The sequence below is a fragment of the Epinephelus moara genome, chromosome 22 (genome assembly GCF_006386435.1).
Source record: "Epinephelus moara isolate mb chromosome 22, YSFRI_EMoa_1.0, whole genome shotgun sequence".
In the NCBI taxonomy this organism is placed as follows: domain Eukaryota; kingdom Metazoa; phylum Chordata; class Actinopteri; order Perciformes; family Serranidae; genus Epinephelus; species Epinephelus moara.
This window is the reverse complement of record NC_065527.1, coordinates 18,700,079-18,724,821: the sequence shown is the minus strand read 5'-3', so window position 1 is coordinate 18,724,821 and position 24,743 is coordinate 18,700,079. Positions and strand designations below refer to the sequence as shown.

General features: G+C 43.1%; 1 protein-coding gene across 2 annotated transcripts in view; it reads left to right on the top strand.

Moving 5' to 3' along the window:
• Positions 1–8,918: 8,918 nt before the first annotated feature.
• The window catches only part of jarid2b (jumonji, AT rich interactive domain 2b), a 126,996-nt gene continuing 111,171 nt past the window's right edge, over positions 8,919–24,743 (top strand). The window contains exon 1 of one of the 2 annotated variants that reach the window (XM_050033841.1): positions 8,919–9,491. In XM_050033841.1, coding sequence (XP_049889798.1) covers positions 9,447–9,491 — 45 coding nt within the window. In that variant the 5' untranslated portion in view covers positions 8,919–9,446. The remainder of the gene's footprint in view (positions 9,492–24,743) is intronic. The other variant, XM_050033840.1, reaches the window with a different exon arrangement.

The window sequence follows — 24,743 nt, the reverse complement described above, 5'->3', positions numbered from 1 at the left end:
GGTTGTGGGGTGGTGGTGTGTGGGTGGGGGGGGGGGGGGGGGAAATAAATTGTGTTTGTGATCTCAACGAGTCCCCGAACAGTGGAAAGGGAGGGGTGGGTGTGAGGTGGGGGTGGCTGTGGAGAAGGTTAACCTCACTTTAATGAGAGTACTTATAAGATTCAAATTTCAGCGGAGTAATTCAAAGCCACCATGACCTCCAGTCTGTCTAGGGCGCACGCACTGCAAAATAATAATAAAATAAAATAAAATAAAATAAAATAAAATAAAATAAAATAAAATAAAATAAATCCCCACAAACAAAAACTACTTCATAAGATTTCTTAAAACCAGGATAAAAATCCTGCTTCTACAAAATATGATTTGACCACAAAACAAATGTAAAAAAAAAATAAAAAATTCAGTGTGCAGCTAAACTCTAATTTGAAGTTAAAGGCTTTTCATTAAGTTCAGTTTGGGCCGTAATAACTTATAAAAGAACAAACAAAATCCCTCAACTTTGAGGTAAGACAAGAATTCTTCGTCCTCTAGCACAAAGGAGCTCCACCAAAGTGAAGTAATGTACAGAGATTCATGCACTTGTTCTTGAAATAACTATTTTTCAGACTCTAGTTGGCACCAGATGTCAATATGACATCAGAAAGAATTTGGACTCTTACATGGGGCAACGTCAAATTTTGGTTGGAATGACAATCAGGTTCATGATATTTTAGATGTCTAATGACGTTACAGTATAGTGTTGTGTGGACACTGGGTTTTGTTTTCCAAGCCTTATGACTAAATATCATTATTTCACCTCAAGATGATTTTGGTTACCTAACAACACAACCTAAAACCACCAAAATGTCAACATCACCTGTCGTCAGTGTTGTGTGTCAAATCGACATTGACAGTCGATCTCCTGACACTGAAATTTGTTCACCCAGTGTCACAACCTTAAGGCCTCATTTACACCGCAAGCGATGTGTTCGCGAAGCGGTTGCGAAGGGGTCCACAAGTGTAGCAGCAGCATGTATTCACACCAAAACCGAACAGACGCGTCACGCAGCGGCCGCTGCTGTCCCGTCAAAATACAAACCACACCTGAACAGAAGAAGATGTGAGTTTGGACCCATTATTCCAACGCTTGGAGAATTAATATTTAGCACTACAAATGGGTAAGTAGTCTTTGTCTGCTTTGTATTACTACAAAACACAAGTCTCTCTCGGCCACCGTAGATGTCGATTTTTTGTTGAATACAGGGACAATTCGCTCGTGAGTCGCGCAAAAAATCTGTGTCTCTTCTATTTTCGAGCTTGTTCGCGAAAGTGGCGTGACTCAACAGCGCGTAGAACGGATGCGGTGTGAATGCTCTAACCTGTTAACATGCTTGCCAAAATGAAAACGCGAGTAAACAGCGACCGTTCGCGAGTGCTACGCGAACGCATCGCTTGCGGTGTAAATGAGGCCTAACTCAACCAAATATCGTCTAATGTTGTTGGTGGCTAGCTGGGAGGAGTCTTCTATATGAGTGCAGCAGTCAGCCCTGAAAGAGGCAAATGTTCTCACAAAAATAAACTTACCCAACTTGCAGATTATTCTCCAAATTGTTAAGATCTTATTTACTCCTTAATGGTTTCTAGGCAGCTAAGGGCAGCAAGCATGACTTGCAAAAAGATTTTTTTGTCATTGTTGTTGGTCTTTAAATAACATGCCTCCCTGTATTTATTTAAAATAACCCAAACAAAGAGAGAAATATTCATTTTGATGCCCTGAGATAGTCGTGCTTAGTCAACGGTATATATTCCCTCAATATTTTAAACCTATTTTAATATTTAAAATTATTTGGCTTGCTTAGATTTATAGTTTGGCAGTGAAAACTTCTCTCTCTTTTGATTCCTCCTCTTTCACGCTCGCTTTTATACGTAGTATTCGATATCTCTGGTGCTCATCATCCCCGTTAGAGTTTTAACAGCCTGTGTGAAAAGGAGAGAACTGTATAAGCCTTAATTTTACTGCTGCCTTATCCAGCCAACCTCCTGCCAACACTGTGACTCGCTGGTCGCTGCCACCCCATATACATACCTCCCTACCCCTCTTATTAAAAAATAATAATTTTATAAACCCTATGGAAGATAAGTTATGATCAGGAGTGGCGAGCACTATCCCTCCTCTATCCCTCCATTCCTCCAGGATGCAAACTGACAGTCTTCTTCATTTGGAGATCTTATTCTGTTCCTCTGCAAACATTCATTGAAACTTTGAACTTCCAGGAACTTTTGGCTGCAAGATTAAAAGCTTCTCAAGCTGTTGTAGCAATTCTGGCAAAACGCACACTAATATCTACTTAAACACAGAGATAGATTAATGAGGATTTGAACTTGATTCAGTGCTGGAATGAAACAGTTGTTTTTTTAAGTTTTTTAAGAGTTCAGGGGGACTGAGGAGAGAGGAAAACTTAAGGTCTTTGTCGAACTAAACCCAAAGGAAGCTTCGTCTATAAGGGGAGGCAGTACTTAGAGTAAAAAAAAAAAGAGAGCAAAACCTTTTTTATTCAAACGGAACAAAACGAAAGGTGACGTGAGTATTTTCCTTTCTTTATTTCAGTGCATCTTCTTTTACTTTCAGCAGATGTGATTACAATTGCTTGATTTTTTTTCCATTCTTTTGAAGGAAACTCCTTTGGGTTTATTTCCAGAGTGTGCAATATTTAACCATTCAATCTTTCAACATTAATTTGGGATTTGTTGGCCCCCCCATCCATGCTGCCCAGTAAATCAACCCCCCATCCCACCTCCACCCACCCTCCCTAACACACACACACGCACACACACCCCGACTCCCCCTCTTCTTGGCTATCGGACATCAATCTAGCCAGCACCGTCTGCTAAGCCTCACTGGGCAATTAACCACATTGAGAGTGAAAGCTCTAATCAATCCCTGGCCTTCTCCATCACACACACATATAGACACACACACACACACACACACACACATACAAACACACTCTTAAATCCATTGGTGTAAATGTCTCTGCCATTTAAACAAGAGCAGAGTGGTCCAAACAGCACTTTTGAAACATGCTGTCCCTTGAAGGACACACACAAAAGACACAGACACAAACACACTCTCAGCTTCTTGTGCTTTTACTTCCATAAATTATGAATTAAAACAGACCAGTCATATAAATCCTTTCCTGCATTTGACCAACAGTGAATAAGTTTATGCCTTCATGCACTCACTTCACAACAGACTTGTAATTTACTCTCTTAGCACCAGTCTTTAACATGCACGTCATTAACACACTGGAGTTACAGACATTTTACCGCAACCTCTACCCCTTTTTATTATAAATTCAAAAATAGGAGCGCTGTTTATAATAGTCTGTAAGCAAGACAACTTTGATTCCGTCTGAACTGAAAAAATAGATCTTTTTCCCGTTGTTGCCTCGCCTTGTCTTACAAATCCGCTGAGAAATTGGGCTAAAAATGTCTCACAGCCCCTGCAACCCTTCTGCCTGTACATGGCGTGGGCTAAATGTGAACTGTGCGGGTTACTGCTGTGAAATTCAGGCGTCCCTCCACAGCTTGTCTCATTGATTCATGTGGGCCTAAATGTCAGCACCAGCAGGACAGAGGACCCTGGTAAACCCCCTGAGAGCGCAGGGTGATGGAGGCTAAAGGTAGTGTGTTCCACAGCCTCGTCTCAAAATAGCCCGCTTGACTCTGACGCTGTCAGAGGACAAGACATCATTGATTAGAGGGATAAAAGAATATTATGTCCACAGATAAAGATTTCCTGATATATACCTTCCGTGGATTTACCTGAAAATAAAGGATTAGGGTTCACTTCACTACAAAGTAAATGTGCTTATGATCAGCATTTATTTGAACCATTTATCTACACTGTATAATTTCTGGATTCCTACTGGTCCCTCAGTATTTCTCTTCTATTCTGTTTATATATTACATACAACGGGACTTAATGGGGGGCTACATAAATTTCATGTCATCCGCAAGCCTCGCTTAGAATTATTGACCCGTCAGCTATTGATTTGGTGTCTTTGTTCATGCATTCATGGGTAAGTTCAGTGCTTTGATCATTTTGTGCGTTATGCTAAATCTACATCAAACACAGAGGAGAAATCAATAGCTCTTCCTCGTTACATGAATGATAATGAAATCAGCATGATTGCACGGATGCTGGTGATTGATTGTAGTCCAGCTTTGAGGGGTTCAAGGAATCTGCTTGTAATGTTTCTTGATCATACCTGTGTATTGGTTTCCTCCCAGCGTGCAAAGACATGAAGGTAGAATGACTTGGAAACTTGCCTATCGCTGTGAATGTGAGTTTGAATGTAAGCGTTAGGGTCAAGGTACACGTGATCAGAACTAGTTCTTACGACGTGAGAAAAAGTGTTTATGGTTGTACCAAAAGTCATAAAACATGGCTCAGTTCTCACACGAGTAGCTGAGAAATCATGGTGTGAATAGGGTGTGAACGCCAGGTGTCAAAAAGTTGAAAAGTTCATACAATTCATCCTGAGGAGAACATGAATGTCTGCTCCAAACTTAATGGCATTCCAGCCAGTGGTTGTTGAGACAATTCATTGAATCACAGATTCAAACCTGATGGTAGCGCTAGAGGGAGAGTCAGGGCATCACCAAAGTCTGTAAAGGCCCTGACACACCAAGCCGACGGTCGGCCGTCGACCAAAGTCGGGCCGTCGGTGAGCGTCTGTCGGCCTAGTTTTTGCGGTGTGTCCCGCACCGTCGGCTCTTTGGCGTCGGCGGCTTTTCTGCCGATTGAGCATGTTGAATCGGCGGCGGAGCTCGTCAGTGAGAGAGATCACTCTGATTGGCTGTTCAGGTTTTATTTCCTCGCCCCTGTAGTGAGTGAATCTGCCTGTAGTGAAACTGGGGCTAACTGGTGCTTCCTCCTCAGGCTCCACTTCACTCAGCTGCCCACAGACCCGCTGCTTCTTCCCACTTTAACCTGAATAACAAACCGGAGCTAACTGGGAGCGGCTAGCAGAGCGTTAGCCGCAACATGACCAGAGGGAAGCACAGCCAGTTAGCTTCCGCTAGTCTCTGAGCTAGCCCCGGCTCTCCATTAAAATCCAAACAGAGAGCCGGGGCTGGCTGGGAGTGGCTAATGGAGCATTAGCCGCAGCATGACCGGAGGGACTTCACAGCCACTTAGCTTCCACTAGTCTCTGAGCTAGCCCCGGCTCACCGTTTGGATCCAACCGGAGCACCGAGCCCTGGTTTGTTATTCAGGTTAAAGTGGGAAGAAGCAGCGGGTTTATCGGGCAGCTGAGTGAAGTGGAGCCTGCGGAGGAAACACCGGGACTGTCTGGATGTCCGTGGAGGTGCTGCAGTGCTCGGCTGCACAGATAGGAAACCCCTCTGCTCAGTCGGCTGTCAGGATGTACCACTCTCTCACTCCCCTCTCTCTCATGCATGCGCAGAATGTACGTGCTACTTGGCCGTCGGATGTAGTCCGTGTAGTGTGTTCAAATGCAACTGACACAGGGCGATGTTGGCTTTCGTCGCCGCTAGTTCTTTGATGTCGGTTTGGTGTGTCCGCACCTTAAGAGTCATTCTCTGGAAGTTTTGTACCAATCCAACAAGTAGGCTAGATGTTGAAATATTTCACAGAAGAAGTGAAAACTTTGACCTGCTAGCCTGTAAATGTACCATGCTAACCAAGCTAGCAGCGTTAGTGTTAGCTCTGCCCTGTCATTAAACTATGGTAACTTCTTATCACTACTGGCTCCAAAAATCCAAGATGGCGACGGTTAAAATGCCAAACTTGAAGCTTTTAAACAAGGAGTCAACAAATCAACCAATGGATGACGTTACAGTAGCTATGTCCATCATTTTTACACAGTCTGTGGTTTGGAACAAAGCAGTGGACTGACTGACAGACTTAGTGGAGTTTCAGTTAATCCATCCTGGTTATAGCTGCCTAACGATGGGTTAAAAGCTTTTTTAAAGTAGAGTTTGCTACAGTTATACTTACAGTTGATCATAGCCTACCTGACTGTATTTTTGTATCACTACACACACACACACACACACACATACACACATATTACTCTTAACTAGCTCCAGGGTTCATACAGAGCAACCGTCCCACTCAGTGTATTAGAATAATGACACAGCGAGCCCACTTCTAGTGAGGGGGATGAGGACATCCAGCCAGCGCAACAACAGTCATAGCAGAGTGGATAACACAAAAGTGTGAGCATTACCTGAATACCCCACATACACACACATTTTCTCAAAGATTTTTGGACCCCAGGATGAGTAGCTGTTGCAACTAATGGGGATCCAAATAATCAATAAACAATAAAATCTGCATTACAACTGGGGAGATAATCTGAAAATGTGCAGCCACTTTATGCTCTGAGGTAAAAGTAAATCAGGTCAACAATGTGTTTCCATTATCATATTTTTTATTGTTGGACATTATGTGAAAACATGGTGAAACAGTTCAGCTGGTCAGAGCAAAGAGGACTTGGAGGTGTGTGACTGCGCTGGGGGTCAACTTGAAAAATTCAGGCGTGATCACCAATGATTTTACCACAAGCTCAGGAAATGAAGTGTAAAAGATATTTCTTTGAACACTGACTACACTGCCGTATAACCAAGACCCGCAAACTACTAGGGTTCCTGAAAGCACAGGTTACAAAATGCAAATCTGCACTCTAATGTTTAACCACCATCAGGTTGTGGGGGTGGTGTGGAGAGTGGGGGTTGGGTGTTGACATTTACATAAAAATTTGGGAACCACCACTCTGTCCCCTTGCCTGCTCTGAGAATTCTTCTTTTAGCTTGAAATATGACTGTTTTTGCCCATCAAAAGTCAAACTACCACATGTACCATAAATCAAGGTTCTCAGAAATCTTCAAAAAGTCCAAAGAGGTATTGAATACATTAATCCAAAAAATGAAGGCCTTAAATGGTATTAAAACACCTCAAATCAATCTTTCAAAAGTCTTTTTTCTGGTGTTGCATTGCAAATATCACAATATAAATGTATCATGGTGACACGAGGAAGCGCAAATTCAACTAAATTGGCTTTTTAACCAAGATTTCGTGGCATGGCTGAAACCTGTATGAGGCAATGCATACAAGGATCAGAGTATTTTATGCAAAAAGTTTTTCAGACTTGGCACAATGGGACTCCAGGTAGTTGAAATCCAAATGCAGCGTGAGAAACACAAAATGGAAAACTCACTGAAATCAGATTTTTGCTAGTTCTATTCTACCCTCGTCTCTGCCACAAGATGAAAATGTCATATTAATGTAAGGTTTACAAGCTAAGTTAATTTATGTGTTACAGTAAATTGCTAGAAATGCATTTACAGTGTTTCTACAATCAAGTATTTGCACATTTATATCTGCCATTATTATTTAAATATTTACATGTTAAAATATTTGCAGCAGCATCGTTAAACATGTTTAAATAGTTTGCTGCATCTGCCTCAGTAGTTTTCATATACATTTACCTCACCCTAATTCCTTTTACTCCTCATTGGTTGATTAAGAGTCATGTGACCACCAACCAGGAAGTGTAATGGTGAGAAAACGTTGTTGTTGTGAAGCTGCTGAAGTTTGAAAGTATTAAAGTGCTGCTTAAGAGACTATCCGGCTCCATCCTGCTGTGTACTCCCAACTAGAGCGGTCCAACCCCCACACATCGAACCCTCATGTTACATTAGCATTACCATTGTCGCCTCACAGCAAGAGGGTTCCTGGTTCGATCCCAGGGTGGGGGAGCCCTTCTGTGCGGAGTTTGTATGTTCTACCCGTGTCAGTGTGGGTTTTCTCTGGGTACTCCGGCCTCCTCCCACAATGCAAAGACACGCAGGCTAGTTAACTGGTGACTCAAAATTACCCAAGAGAGTTCCTGGTTCAAACCCAGGGTGGGGGAGCCCTTCTGTGCGGAATTTGTATGTTCTTCCTGCGTCAGTGTGGGTTTTCTCTGGGTACTCTGGCTTCCTCCTACAGTCCAAAGACATGCAGGCTAGTTAACTGGTGACTCAAAATTACCCAAGAGGGTTCCTGGTTCGAATCCAGGGTGGGGGAGCCCTTCTGTGAGGAGTTTGTATGTTCTCCCTGTGTCAGCATGGGTTTTCTGCGGGTACTCCGGCTTCCTGCCACAGTCCAAAGACATGCAGGCCAGTTAATTGGTGACTAAATTACCCATAGGTGTGAATGTGAGTGTGACTCTATATGTTAGCCCTGCGATAGTCTGGCGACCCGTCCAGGGTGTACCCCGCCTCTCGCCCAGTGTCAGAAGGGATAGGCTCCAGCGTCCCCGCGACCCCTGATAGGATAAGCGGTTACAAAAAGAACGTTCCAATAAACATTTGGGCGAAATCGTCTCTAACCCAAAGTCATTAATGTTGATTCATGTTTTTCTCTGCAGTTTAATTCTCAGTGGCATTCAAAAAAAGTCTTAAATCTAACCTTCCATCTTTAAAGTTTTTGTAGGAACTGATAAATACAGTAGGCCACATCAAGAACATGTAGCTACTCCTCATGAGGTCATGACGAGAGGTCACATCTCATTGACCTATATAGACACATCATTACAATACGAATATTGAGATAACAAATTACTTAAAATACTACCTGCATAGGGGAAGTACAAGCTTTCTTGTGACTAAAACTTCTTGAAATGTCACAGACTCACTAAGCCTCAAAACTGATATTACAGGACTGTGAACGCACCATTTATTGTAAGATGACTATAAACTGTCACCTGCTATCACCACAGCACAGTATATGTCCATATAGGAGTATGATATAGGAATTTGTGTTGGTGTTTGGTGTTTAGGGCTGTCTCACCGGGATTTTGAAGTTGCCGCTTAATGGTGTAGGCTGTGATAGGCTGAGAGGCCGAGGCTGGGGAAGAAAGGAGCTGCTCTCAGTCAGTAGAGCAGTGCTGCTGGAGAGCTCTCTCGTCGACCGCAGGCTCCAGCTTAAAAAAAAAAACGAGGACGTGACACCTAACGTTTTATTTTTAATTTTTTTATTTATTAATTTCTCGTCGTGTCGTCGCCTCGAACAAGATGTAACTTGTTGACATCACCTCAAGTATATTCATGTATTTGAAAAGAGCCGGGAGTGAGTGCGCAGAGACGAGACGCCGAGCTGTTTTGGCGAATGGAACTTATTGTTGTGCATTTGTTTTGACTATGTTATCCCCAAGTGAGTTTGGGTCCAGTCCGTCTCTGACCGTCGTCGACCCTTGAATTTTTGTGGGATTTATATCCGAGTAGTTTAAGGGGAAACACCGAAGGAGGATTCTGCAAAAGCCCAGCGAGCTTTTCCTACAGAGCCGGGGATTTAAATCGTCATTTGGTGGTGCTCCGGGAGAGGCGAGAGTCAAAGAAAGAAATTCATGTGGCCATTCTCTCTATAGCCAAACATTTATTTTTGGGATTGCATAATGAGCAAGGAAAGACCCAAGAGGAATATCATTCAAAAGAAATACGTAAGTAGATCTTTTTGCCTCAATTGCTCGCAAATGCAGTCGCTCTATTCAAGTTGCTCGTCTCGATGAAAATGCATAAACTTTCATCACGGGCTGTGAAGGTTACCATCAGGCAGCTTGTCTACTATCTGGGTCAAATATCCTGTAAAAGGTAACGGCTGTGAGTTACCTCAACGTGTTAACAAATACATGCTTTATATTTAAAGAGACAGCAATGTTTATTCAATGTCTGTGTTGCAGCGTTTCTTCGACACCAGACATGTTTTAGGCGATTTGAACATCGGGTGCTTTGGAGGATTGCTTCGCTCATTTCGACACGTTTGAACGCGTGATGGAGGCATGCATAGTGTGTGTGGCTGTGTGATAAAGCTATAAAAGGGGTTGAAATTAAAGGACTTGGCAAAGTGTTTCCAGAAAAGGCTTTTGTTCGCGCCCCATTTCTTCCTATTCAGAGCCGTGAAGACGAGCCTGTCGGCCATGGCTCAGCTATTTCGGCTTCCATTTCGTCCCATGCTGAGCGTTTTATCAACGCTTTAAAACTGCGGCTCTTAAGAGAATACACATGTAAAAACCATCCTCATGCTGAAGCTCGGAGTTCATGTGTGAGATAGCGATGTGTGCTGGTGTGTGTGTGTTGTAGCTGTAGGGCTGGCAAAGCGACATGTTTCGCGGACTGTTGTGGCTCTTTAATTTTCTCCATAAAGAGTGAAGGGAGAGCAGGAGGGAAAAGGGGGTCATGCAATTCAGCATATTCGCCCAATTTCTACTCTTGAAACGACGTGGGGACACTCTGGGGTTTGTTGTTATGCGGTTGTCTTTGCTATGAGTCCCTACTGTGAATGATAAGCCCGTCAGGATGTGAGTAAATCTGCAGGTCTCCGTGTGACCTCTGTGAACACATATTGCAGCAGCCCGCTGAGGAATAACTCCATTTTTTGCAATCCTACGGGGGATTAGCTTACAAGCCTTTAGGTCTCGTCCTCAGCCACCGAATTCACATGAAACCACACATCACATGGCGGACGTGGTCGAGCACGGTGTTTCTGAATGATCCAATCTTTTAAAGAGGCTGTGTTCAGTCGCATTGCAGGGGCTCATGTATGAAGCGATACCAAGAAGCAACCATTTTCTTTCTGCAAGTAACACTGGTGAATTTCTGGAGAAGGGGCTGCGAATTAAAACAGTTGAGGCCAGACTTAGGTTAGATTGTAGTCTGTAGTCTGGTTAGGATCTATTTGTCCTCCTGCATGGAAAAGGGAGGACTTTTAATCTTGCAAAGTGTGAATGGCTCAGCCTATCACTCGACTAAGTTACCATGTATCAGTTTTCATGCAGACTACACACTGGCCGGGCCCCTCTGTGTGTGTATGTGTCTGGGCTTTTTAAAGTTTCTTGCACTTCTTTGATGTATATAGATTGTTGCTGTTGATTATGGTGACCAAGTGGGCACATTGTTGCGTTTAAGTAACCAAGCAAAACATATCTGGAGTCAGCAGAGCTAGGCACCCCCCCTCCCCCATTCCCATCCCCACCTCCATCCAAACAACACGTGGAGTGTCTTTAAAAAGTGGGTCCTCCTGCACACACTTTGCTGCTGATGTAATTTTCAACCAGAACAATTTGTCACATTTATTCTCTGCTGGAAGGAAATATCGCAAAAGGCCAAAGTGAGCAACAGGTCTGTGGGAGCAAGTGAACAAAAACATGCATTCTTACTTGGATCTTAATTTAACCTTGCTTTTTTGTCTGTTTCTCTGAAGTATGGAGAGCTTAAAACATTTCATGTGTAATCAATTAAAGCATAGAGTGAATGTTTCTGCTAGTAATAGCCTGAATGGCATTTTTTCTCAAGTGTCCATGTGGTTTTTGTCTCACAATAACTAAAAGTGTGAACAAATATACACGTGTCCACTAAAATTCTCTCCAGATAAGCATATCATTGTGTGCTTAGTTTATCACTTCTGGAGTGATTTCTATAGTCCACTTCAATGTATACTGTTGTCTTACTGAAGGCAAAAAAAAAAAAAAAATCCCCTCTCTACAAGATGATGTCATACTGACACATCTGTATGTCTTTTCTTTAGCCTCTTACATTTCAACACGTGAGTGCCAGTAACAAAATGTACAGAAATGTATGGGCATCAACATGTATTTGCTGGAAACACAAATGTGAGTCATTACAAAGAGGACGGACAGATGTTTAACATGACTGAAAAAGTACATTTAACATGGTACTTTGCAGCTGTTGTGTGTAACATTTGTGCTAGATGTGTCTGCAGTAGCCATCAACATCCCAAAGTGTCCTCTGTCAAAGTCAGAGTTGACTTTTTTTAAAAAAATATTTAACCCCTACAGTGCCGTCTCCCATCAGTTTCAGTTAGGTTACCTCAACCATATTTTAATTTCCATTTGTTTAAAAATGGGTTCAGAATTGAAAACAAACTTTTTGAGTTTGTGAACCTGTTTGTAGGTCTTCCTCAGAAATGAGGAAACAGGATGTGCCATAGATCATTTCTATGGCACATGACTAACTGAAACAAAAATCCCCACCTAAAACTAACCCAGACTACGATAGCCAACAGTGTCACATTCTCTAAAATTGGATTGGGTTTTTTTGTGATTTGGTCTATTCATAGCGAACTATTCATAAGAGCGTCAGTGCTGGGGAAACGTGCCCGACTGCAGGATGCATGTTTCTGCCCTGGGTGTGTACATGTGTGTCACATCTGTCATGTGTTTTCGGCAGCTGCAGTTGATGTATAAAGTCTGGCCCAGGCCAAATAAGGCTCACAAATGTGCATTTCTACAACAACCTGGAGGAGTCCAGATCCCCGAGCCTCCCTCCAGGCTTTGAGACAGGACTCCTGGCCCCTACTGATCCCCCCCTCCCCCTCCTCCTACCCCCCCTTAATTAGCGTAAGACAATTATACATGCTTGGCTTAACCATTTCCCCTGAAACATGAGTGTGAGTTGTTACCCCCCCCTGCCCCTACCCTCCACACCCAAGAAACACCCACTATCTGCGAATGATATTAAAATTCATCAGTCATAAAATGATTGGGAAAAAAGGGAGATGAGTCCTTAATAAAAGCAAACAAGGCAATTACCATTTTCCACTGGAATTTATAGCTGCAAATGCGAACAGAACAAAACAAAAATAGCCAATTTGCCCTGTCAGTTTTCTTTCCAGAGATGCTTAGTCACTAGTGTGACTGTGCAGGAGCAAGCGAGCATGCCTGTCTCTGTTCTCCAATTTAAAGGTGTTTTTAAAAGTGCGTTTTTCTAGGTTTATTTTTGTCCGTTTTTGGTACCTTTCAAACCCGTGGTTGAAGGTTGGTGCTGTGTGATGACTGAGGTAGCAAGCGCTAATGTGCGGCAGTGTTGTTCTGTCTAACGAAACATGACACACACTGTGCGTGTTTGTGTGTGTGTGTGTGTGTTTGTGAATGCGTGTAAGCGAGAATAGCAGGAGAGCATGGCAGAGTGCAGCTCAGTGCAGCCAGGGCCATTTTGTGCAGACTCGGCTCTTCCTGTAGGCCCCAGCTGGGGCTAGGCCTCTGATTCAAAGGTTGTGTGTGTGTGAGTGAGTGCGTGTTTGTGTGCATGCATAGTGTGTGTGGGACAAGCACAGCTGCTGCAGGGGCCTTTACAAATGTAAAGAGGCTGTCAGTGTTTGTTTCATCAGGCGCACAACTGATGAGGGCCAAGTTGGAAATCCATTGCACTGTGAGTGTGTGCGTTGAGCGTGCACAAAAAGAGGAAACAAAAATAGAGAGCGGGGGCAGAGTGGGGAGTGCAAAGGCACAGACTCTCCCCCTCCTCTCCTCCTTTTCCTCTCTTTATCTCCCTCTCTCCCTGTCTCTCTGTCTCTGTCTCGCTCTCTCGTTCTTGGGCTGTCCAAATGAAATGTGGGCCTCATGTCGGACCATGAAGAGAGGGTCACAGGGTTGTTTTTTCACCGTGCCTGAGCCTCAATGCGCTTCATTTAACCTTATGTTTCAATGCAAATTCTTCTTTCATAAGCTCCCTTCTCCTCACGTGTGCAACATGGCAGGGTTCACTTTGCAACCTCCTGTCACTATGGCTACCAGGGCAAACCAAAGTGAACTGTGGCAAAAGCAGCGTTTTACTGCCTGTTTATTTGACTACGTTCTCTATGGTTACATTCCACGTGGCACCTGTGAAAGGCACTACGGTGAAAGATAAAAGTGCTTTCCATATGTGCTTGTTCAGTTTGTCAGTGTGCTTCTGACAAGACAGTTTTTTTCCATGAATGTATACCCATGCAGAATGTACAGCGATGAGTGTTTTAAGTGTGAAACCAGCAGGATGTGGCACAGATAGCTTAAAATAAAAGGCCACAGAGAATCATACTTTTTATTTTGAAAGTTACATCATTCTGCTTTATTGTTTTTTTTTATTCACCAGAGGGGGAAAATCAAAGCGGGGCTACTTTGATTACATTGCCAAACTGTATCAGCGTGGCATAAAAGTAACTGCCAAGAATATAAAAAGTCCTCATGAAGATTGCCAGCAATTCACACACAGTGGAACATAACTGACATGAACAGAGAAAGCAAGTATACCAAATACCTCACATAAGAAATAACACATAACCAGATGTGTTAAGCAGCCTAATTTCTCTTTGTGTCTTGGTGACACAAATTTCTGTTGCACTGAAACCTTTCAAGTAGTTGAAGCTGCCGACTTTGTTCACATGCGCGTCCTCCTCAACAGTTTTGCAAAGTAGTGAGGAAGATGTCCTTCCCACGCTGCGGGCCCAGCCTCACATCCCTTTGGCTTCATCTCTCTTGCAGGGCCTGCCGAATTGGCGAGCACTGCCAGAAAAATTTCTGGGAGTGAAGTTGGCGAGCCCAGCCTCATTTAATTCAGCCTTATTTATTTATGTATTTATTAAGTTTGTGCTGAAATGAGGAGAAGGGAGCCCTTTTTTTTTCTCCCCTTAGATAAAGTCTGCTTTGCCAACGGAGAGTTTACTGCATCATTACGGGCTCTCTGTGAGCTGCCGGCTTCAATTTGGACCAGCGATGGATATTCAGCGGCCAAATGCATCACCACTCAGCTCTTTCCTCTGACACAAATACAGTCTCTCTCCCTGTTTACCCTTTGCTGTCTTCGTCTTGCTCTTCTTCTCATGCGTCAGTTTTCTACAGCATTATGTCACAAACACGGCACAAACCCCTGTTATGCAATATGACCTTTTCTCTTATCAGCTGTTGGCATTGAGAGCAATCTCTGGCTCTTTGCTGGCACAGGAGCGCACTCGCACACACAGGCAAAGGTCTTAAGGTGTACACCTGCAGTCAGTAGGTGAGATAAACCGGTTTTAAGGCCAACCTTAAAACCAAGGTGTCTTGTGGATATCAGCAGCGTCGGCCATTTACAGGAGTAATGACATAAAACTGGGTGTGACTGTCTTTGTGTTTCTGTCATGTGCAGTGTGCACGTAGGTCTGTGTAGGTGTGTTTTACAGCATATGCTCCAATAGTTGGACACAAGGCACGGTTGGACACAGTGCAGTTGTGGACAGCCAGTGCAAGTGGGGGCGTGTGTATATGTGTGTGTGTGTGTGTGTCACGTACACCACGTGCGTTCCCTCCGTGCGCGTCTTCATTCTGCCGAGTGATTTATATCCTCCTGCTCCTGTGGGTTTGGATGGAGATGGGGGGAGTGAGACAGCTGGTCAGGCCCTGAGAGGCTCTGTGTGTGTGTGTGTGTGTGTGTGTGTGTGTGTGTATGGGAACACACATGCTCACTCATGCGTTTGTGTGTGTGTGTGTGTGTGTGTGTGTGTATGTATGTGAATGAGTGAGTGGTTGCCACAGCTTATCCGTTCAGGATCCCTATGAAGCTGAATCAACACTTTAGCTTTGTCTTTGGCTTGGCCTTGCAGGCTTTGTGGGGTCCATGAAGGACATTCAGCTATAGTAGAATGAAAAGAAAACAATTGACTGAGTTGTTTTGTGTACCATATCTTTGTGCAAGCCTTCTCTCTTTTTTTATTAATATACAAAACAGTCATTCAAATCAAGGTTTGTTTTGCTTAACCCAAACACCAGAATGAATATTGGTATTGTATGTTTCTGCAATCCACACATATGTGTCAATTGTACTTTTCATATGTAGCAGATGTGTTGAAACTTTACATGTCGTCACATGTCCATTATCAATTTTATGATGTAACTATGCTGTGGTTAACTTGGGGTCATGTTTAGACACAAACCTCTTGGTTAACATAAGAAAAACACCAACCTTTGGCTTAACATGCCTTGTTTTCTCACCGCAGACATGGCCAGAAATGTCCCAAACTCTCATCAAAAAATGCCCACTTCTGGGAATGTCCCAACCCTGTTTTTAAGAAACACTAGCTCTTGTTGATACAAACATGGCTGGAAATGTCATGAACTCTTAAAAAATACCTGCGTTTGTTGCTACAAACATGGGTGGAAATGTCCCAACCCTGTCGTTAAAAATACGCGCTTTTATTGCTACAAACATGGCTGGAAATGTCCTGAACTCCTATTAAAAAAAAAACACCAGCTTTTGCTGCTACAAACATGGCTGGAAATGTCCCAACCCTGTCATTAAAAATTGACGGTTTTATTGCTACAAACATGGCTGGAAATGTCCTGAACTCTTTAAAAAATATCTGCTTTTGTTGTTACAAACATGGCTGGAAATGTCCCAACCCTGTCATTAAAGAATACCAGCTTTTGTTGCTATAACCATGGCTGGAAATATCCTGAACTCCTATTAAAAAAACACCCACTTTTGCTGCTACAAACATGGCTGGAAATGTTCCAACTCTGTCATTAAAAATTGACGCTTTTATTGCAACAAACATGGCTGGAAATGTACGTAACTCTTGTTAAAAATATCTTATTTTGTTGCTACAAACATAGCTGGGAATGTCCCAACCTTGTTGTTAAAATACATGCTTTTATTGCTACAAACATGGCTGGAAATGTTCCCACCTGTTAAAAAAATACCCACTTTTGTTGGTCAAACAGCGGTCTGCTTGTCGTCTCGCCAAGCTGTCACACCATCCACCATCTTCTCCTCCTGATGAGAAATTCAGCTCATATACACGTAATCTGAACTATATGTATGAAACCTACAAATGTAGCATATTCATGGTTTCCAGAAATGTACAATACCAAGATTTTATTTTTGCAACTGGGCTGCTTTTGGTTCTAGTTCAAATTTCAGCTTAGCCCTGGGCTTCCCTTTAAGCTCTATAGAGCTGAAATAGCAGGCATTAGGTTGCTTTTCATCTGTTTTTGAATCACCGAGCTATTGTAGCTTAGTCTGGCGTTAGCTTTTAATGACCATTATGTACGTCCCTCAGACAACCTCTTGGCCGATCCCTGCTCACCCTCTCCCCGCTCTTCATCTCAGCTACATCAGTTTAATAAACACTCCTTACATTTTCATCCTGTGGTCAATCCCATCTGATCCCCTATTGTGACACCGTCGTCTTCACACATTCAGTGAATTAAGCCTCGAGGGATGAAGCAACAGAGCAGAGGCTCAGTCAGTATCGATCCTCCATTACTCCCTCTCTTTCTGCCCGGAATACCAGTTTCAAGTTCAAACATATGCCAGTACAAATCTGTAGGCAGCATCATAAAATGTCTTGACTGTGATATGAAGATTAGTGTATCCTGAAGCTTCCTGCCGTTGGGCCTGTTAAGAAAATGCTTTATGCTGACTTATCATATTTTCTGTGACTATCGCTTGGTTGCACAGTCGCATCAGATTTCAGTCTGAGGAATCCTATTCAGTTTTACCATGCCGTATACATTCATAACTGTTCTTATTATTTGTTATGGTCTCATGAGCTCCCGACCGAGTGCAGTAATCTATGAATCATTCTTTTTATGATGGAGCAGTTTGTTTCTTGCTGCCAATAAGCCACTGGCCACTCTATTCAGGTCCTCTTTGGCATTGCTCTGCCTTGGCCGATAAATCGCCCTCTCATTTAATCTCTCATGAGGGTATTTTCCTGTGATAACTTTTTTTCAATATTTGACTATCATTATCCCCTCTTTTTCACGACGGTCATTTGTGGCTCTCTAGCATGCGTGGCTAGTTGTGGACCCGCGACCTCCCTTCTGTGCAAGAGCTCTCGAACGCAACCCTGTTCACCGAGCATTTGGCCCCTTGCGAGGGAGGCCTTAATTCAGGATGGCACCCTCCCCTCCCTCCCTCCCTCCCCCAACCAGAGGAGTAATGAGGCAGTGGAGCAAAGTGGCTGGGTGACCACTGTTGCTGCCTAATCTCTACTTTTCAGCCCTGGCTCAAAGATTTTACAGAAGTAGATGTGGTGAAGGTGGTGCGGTGTAAAGAGGGTCTTATACAAAGTTTATTGATTCAAGACAGAGAAGTAGTTGTTGTGGTTTTTAACTGATTTAGAGGAAAATGACTGGTTACAGAAAAGGTGTTAACTGCATCTGGCCCTCGCTCGTCCCAATTCCGCCTGCCAAACTGTATTTTGGAGGACGGACAAGAGCATGTTTCAATGCTGAAACGCGGTTGCTGGAAGCGTCTGTGTGTCGATGCTGCTGCTGAGTTGTCGGATGTGCTGGTTACCGTGTCAGCTCACATGTGAGGAAAGCGGTAGGAATGAGGAGGTGTAGCGGTGGGTGGGTGGTTGAGGGCTGTAAGAGGCAGAATAAACGGTTTATTTGATTCGCAGGTCAATATATACACATTCTGTTTGCGTCTATCCTACACCCCCTTCCTCCAGCCGCCATGAGAAACGCATTACTCCCCCCCTCCGCCCCATCTTGTCTTGTAATAGAATACTGAGTGGATTTTTTTTCTTCCGCTGTTCCACTCTATCTCTCGCACCTCCTCGCTCTCAACTCATTCGCTCTATTACTCAGCGCAGCTACAAAAAGAGGAAAGAGGCGTTGGGAGCTTTCTGTGGGATAGCGCTGCTGGAGAGAGGACGGAAGAAGCGGGGGTATTTTCTCCTCGCCTAGCTGCAAAATTGCCTCGCAGTAGCAGAGGAGAAGCCAATGTGCGATCGGCCGGATCTGTTCCCTTGTCTCTGCACTCAGTTTTAATTTTTCCTGAGTGTGTGTGTTTGCATGTGATAATCATTTGCTTGAAAGATCAGACTGCTTAGCAGCATGATTAGGTTGTTGGCGGTTTCGCAGCTCTCTTATTCTTGGTCTCCCACTCAGTCGGCATCTCGCATTCTTCCATCCGTTTTGTTTTGATTTTGTCTGCCAAAGAAAACTTTGGAATCCTCTCTACAGTTTGATCTTACACAGCTGTGTGAATTAACCCCCCCCAGCACCACCCTTCCAGATACACACACACACACACACACACACACACACACACCCAACATACTAACATGCATGTGCACGCATAATCTGGCCCTCTAGGGTTGTCATTTTGCACTTTGTAAATCTTGTCCTCACTGTAATGCCTTTGCAAAAATGTATTTAAAGAGCTGCTGGACACATTTTCAATATTTACTGTCTTCTTTTCCTGTTGCCAAACATTTTTATTGGTAGTAAATTGTTTATATTTGCTGTAATATTCATCTTAAATATTTGTTCATGCTAATCTTGTTATGTGAAGCACTTTGGGGGGGGGGGGGGTTGTCCTTGGGGTTGTTCCTCTTCCTATTAATTAAAAACAGTATAAATTGACAAGAGTTTGTTCAGGAATATTGATTTTTTTTTTCTTTGCCCATTGATTTTTTTTTTTTTTTTTTTTTGAGCAATAGGTGTTTTTTTTTTTTTTAAGTTTCTCCACAGAGAGAAGCAGAGTGTGAGTCAAAGGTATTGTTCCCCCCGTTTTTAACCTCTGCTCAATAGATGAGGGCTTTTATAATTCTCCTGGCTGCGTGATTTCCTCCAGGCCTCACAGCAGGGAGCTAGAGTGCATGGTACACTGAGGGAAGGGCGCCAGAGTCTGGGCTGAATGTCTGGCCGGCCTCCCCTGGCCGTGGATCAAACATCACAAGGCCAGAGGGGGGAGGGAAGGGGAGAGGGCCAGCCCTGGAAATCACAACCTGTGATCGTCAAGGAGAAGAAATCCAAGAGGATTGAAATAATCAAATTAAGCACCATCTCAAGTGGAATATCCACAGTGACGGCGAGGCCCGTCTACTGATCTGTCGACGGAACTCTCCATACAAAATGCCGCTCCTGGAAAAAAAAGCACATGCACATCACAAAGGCTGATGCAAGCCTTTGCTGTTTTTAGATTTAATTGTTTGAGAATGAGGATAGGAAGTGAGGTAACCACTGGTTGATGCCAAACCTGACTGCCGTGGATGCATGCTCACTTTCACACATTTGAAATGACTAATGCAGGTGTTGGTTAGCACCTAAGAGAAAATCGAAACAAACTCTGGCTAAACATAATTTGTAAGCCAACAAGCAGGAAGTTACCATGGTGACTAGAGAGTATACCCCCCTTTTACTCTCTTCTCTTTGCCTCTGCTGTGTATGTGTATGTGTGTGTGTTGGGGGTGGGCTTATGCGATTGGGGGGGGCTTACACCTCCTGCCCCTAGGTTTCTATAGAAACTGACACGCTGACAAGGTTTCTGAACAAGTCAAACATCTCTTCTGTTTTTTGTTTCAGAGCTAGCTCATGGGTGTGGAACCAGAGGAAGAGTGAAGTTAGGTTGTTGTTGGAGCATCTGGTTCCTGGCTGCATTCAGGGGAAGTTACTAGATCTGTCTTGCTATCATGTGTCAGAGAAATTAAGTGAGAAACAGTGAAACTGAGAAAATGTAGCCGAGAAGGGAAATTTTACAAGTAGGCCTATGCTGAATGTTTTTCTACAGAAATGTACAAATTTAAGACTTTTAATGTCTTGCCTCTGAGCACTCAGTAAAGCTGGCAAGACGGAGAGAGACATAAAAGTAAACATGCTTTTATCTCGATAACCATTTGTAGAGCTTCTCAGAGAAAAGAAAATGTTTTTGTTAACACTCCTCCTTATTTAGTCATCTGCCTCTCTTGTATCACCCGGCTCCTGTGACGTCTATTCTGTAAATTGCAATAGTCATAAGAAACTCATACGCTCCCACTTTTTTATGCTGTTAGCCCATTTCCTGACAGTAGATCAGTTATTTTACCATTACAGACAGTCATTTTCATTCTGAACAAACACCCCCACCATTCAATCACTGAAATCAAGAGCGGAATTTCATATTACTCATACCTTTCAGTCGTATATGACAGTTGTTTTTAATTCTGGTTTTAGTTCCTGTCGCGTTCCTGAGGTGGAGAAGTGATACATGAATTCATTGTGTGTCTTATTTGTGCACAGATTACAAATAAATCAACAATACGCACCAGCATATATAGCTTAAGAGGCGAGCAGTAGCAGGTATAGATGTAATTATGCCAGTGGTGTGCGCTCCATCATAATGATTGATCCCAGCAATGTGTTTCTTGATGTTTTAATGTCTGTAATGCACTAGCTATATTTACAACAGCAGCTGTGACTTGCATCTTTATGTGGCACGGAGTTATGAGTCAGAATGCCTTATGCGTGTCACAAAAGGCATTTTCTCACTCACACTTAACGGTATATAGCTGTGTAGACAATGTCCTTTCACTGAAAGTCCCAGACAGAACAAGATTATTGACAATAACAGGGACACCATGAGTTTTAGATTCAAACTTTTAGTGCTTTATGTTGCACAAAAAATATAGACAGACAAATATCTCCAAACCTCCATTTTTTTAAAATGAAAAAATATGTTTAAGGTGATTTTACTGTACAACATTGAAGAGATAAACCATGTTCACTATCTGTACTCTAAATCAGGCCGTAGTTTTCACCCCGATTAGAAAAATTTGGTCACAAGTGAAATTCTATGTCTTTACGGGAAAGGGAAAGCAGTAGCATCAAACAGTGGCCACAACCAGGGTGGGCTACATGTCTCATGGTGAGGTAGAGCTTTGACTCAGAGGTTTATTGTATTGCGTGTTAAATCACTTACAACTAATTTAGAGCAACTTTGATGCAGTGTTGTCACTACACTGGAATTTCTAACTTCGGTACAATACCTTGAAAAATGTCTACATTCAATACCAATTTTGATGCCATGGGAAAAAATTGACATGAAGGCATACAATGATACATCTTTATTAAAAGATAAACATAGCAAAGTTATAACATGACTTTTTGGATGGTAGCAGAGAGCAGCAGAATGACTACATTAACAATAAGAGAGAGTGGGAAAGTGTAGCTGGTGGTGGTGTATCAATACTGCGGGAAAATGAGTATTGAAACCGTTTAAAACAGGGGTGTCAAACATACGGCACAGGGGCCAGAACTGGCTCTCCAAAGGGTCCAATCCGGCCCACTGGTTGACCTTGCACACCTAATAGTGATGCACTTATGAAGGCTAAAAGATGCCAGGTTTCAGGAGCAAGTTAAACACTGAGTAACTTTCTTCACCTGTGATCAAATCGGAGTGTATGTAGCTAACTAAAATAAGTTCGACACCCTTGGTTTAAAATATTCAGACTCGATATGCATCAATAAATTGATACTTTTGACAACACTGAGATATCTTGCTGATATCTCACTCAGTCTGTTGAGTGCGTCCACTGTTTGTTGTACTGATGACATTATTAATGGATTGAAAGACCGAATCAGACAGAATTTATCCAGTAATGAAGTTATGTAATTTGTAGATGAGCATCAGATAGCCGTGTGACTTGATAACAAACCCACAACAGCTAGGCGCGCTAACAAAACATCTCTCCCATTCGTGACGTAGCTAAACCTGCTCCACCCGTGCAGCTTGCGCTGGAGCTGGTTGACGTTTTTTGACCCACCTCTTTCTTCCCTGTGCTCGGACCTACACTCATTTATTTGGCTTCCTACCCAGGCTCCCTTTGAGGTCCATTACCAGTGATAGAGTCTGCAATACACGTGTGGGCGCCCCCCCCCCCCTTCTGTCCCTCTCCTCTGTGGGTTGCTAGCTACACTGACGCCATCTAATCGCCCCTCATGCATCACCTTCATTCTTCATCCCCACTGTACCAACGCCATTATTCACCTCTTTCTCGCACTCTTTTGCTTTCCACTCCGCCTCCATCTACACTGCCTGCTCCATTGCTTCTGCACACAGTCTCTCCTTTACCTTGGCTCACTGTTCTTACACTCCCTCTTTACTCGCCGTCTCTCACCTTCTCTCTTTCTCTGTCCCCTGCATTGTGCCGGTCTCCTCACCCCCCTTTTTCTGGGCCCCCTTAGGCCTCGGAGACTTTGCCTTTGTGTGCGATAGTGGAGTGAGCGGAGCAAGGGGTGGGTTGAGGTACGAGGGTTTTGTCCCAAGCTGTGAGGTGAAAATCATTTCTTAATTGCCTCTTGTCTTTTTTTGTGCCAGCGGTTGTGCCAGGGAATGGACTCCTGGGCCTGCACTACAACTCCCCAAGCAGAGGAACTCCCTTGCCTAAGCCCTGGCTTTGTTTCATAACGTTCTCTGGCTACAGTGTAATCTGCAGTCATACAGCAACACGCGCACACACATACACACAGAGACACACACACAAACAGAGGCTTTAAAAAGGCTTAAGATGTTGGACACAGCAGAATACAGAGAAAATAGGCTTTGGATGTAGCACTATGAGGTCTAGGTGAGTTGTAAATGAGCAGTTGTGCTGCATTGTAAATTGAGTGTACTTCAATGTGAAGCGCAGTATGTGTTAGATGTTGGTTTCAGTATTGTCTGGGATCCCGACTAACATTTGTGAACAGTCTTAGTTGCTTTTAATCTCACACATTTTGCAATGTATTAAAAAGTTTGTGTATGTATTGTACAACAGCAGCTTGGCTCTCACTGCAGCCTCTTGCAGCTGTCTCAGCTCTAGTTTCTTCAGGCCTATTTTGTAAGATAAAAATGGTCTTATCATTTATGGCTTCCCTAAGTGATTTCGAATGTAATCTGATTTTAAATCTAGTTTTGGTCTGTTAAACATAGGATGTGGTAGTGTAAAGCTAGATTCAAATGTCTCTGGCCAAAGCTCTTTTGGAAATCGAACCTGAAAAGACACATTTTGTTTTAGCTGATAGATCTTCTGTCTGTCTTTCACCATTTTCATACTGGAGATGAGAATATGATGTATGTTGTTTGTCCCATATGTATGGATCTTATGTCACAGGTTCATTTTTAGCTGTTGCGCTTCAGAGACTTTGCAAGAGTATGCACAATTCAGGAACTCAATTTAAAGAGCAGCGTTTAAGATCTAGGGGGAGTTATAGGCATCTAGCTATGGGGATTGCAGATTGCAACCACCTGAAACTTCTCCTGGTTAGAATTTTTTCAGTGTTCATTGCTTAGGATTTTTCCAGAGTTATCCGCAGAGGTCTCTTCCTCTCCAAAACAAACAGGTGATATAAACTGGTAGAACACTAGTGTTTCGACTCATAAGAGATAGGCTGTTAGCCCTGCCTCTACTAATGTGAGCTTACCTTTTTTTTTTTTTTTTAATCTCTGATAACTTAAAGTCGAGACATTCAGGAGGTTTTTACTGGGAGACAACTTTTCCGCAGAGGTCTCTTCTAAAAAAAAAAAAAAAAAAAAAATACAAACAAATGCACCTGGTGCTGTAAACTGGTAAAATCACTGAATAAGGCAGTTTTAACGTTAAATAAATATTTTTCTGGCCTTCCTTTAATGGAGGGGCTGCCAATGATGGTGGCTAGTATGACAACAAGAAAACACAAATGGCCATATCTGGAGCCAGTGTTTGGTTTGTCTGTTCTGGGCTACTGTAGAAACATGGCGGTGCAAAATGGAGATCTCCGTAGAGGAGGACCCACTCCCTCTGTAGACATAAACAGCTCATCTACGTTAACGAAAAAGCAACAGTTCTTATTTTCAGGTGAGTATACACTTAAGAAAACATACTTATATTTGTAACATTGAAGTGTCATCAAAGTACAGATTAGAAAGTAAGCGGTACTTGTGTGACCGTGGTCAGGCTCCTGTTCCTGCCTTTCCTGTCAACTGTCAGTGGAGGGCTGTGGTGGCTTCCATTAACCACCACACTAACCGGTGATCTTATCTCCCTGACAATCTGCATTAGGCTCAGCCTGCCACTGGTTAACCATTCAGAGGCCACAGCAGTGGCACTGTTTTTCTTTGGTCCCCAGTGGTGCAACACTGTATGTTCAGAGGAAGCGTTTTGGGGGTTTTGAACCTTGGCTTGTTGAAAAGGCCCAAACACAGTTTGA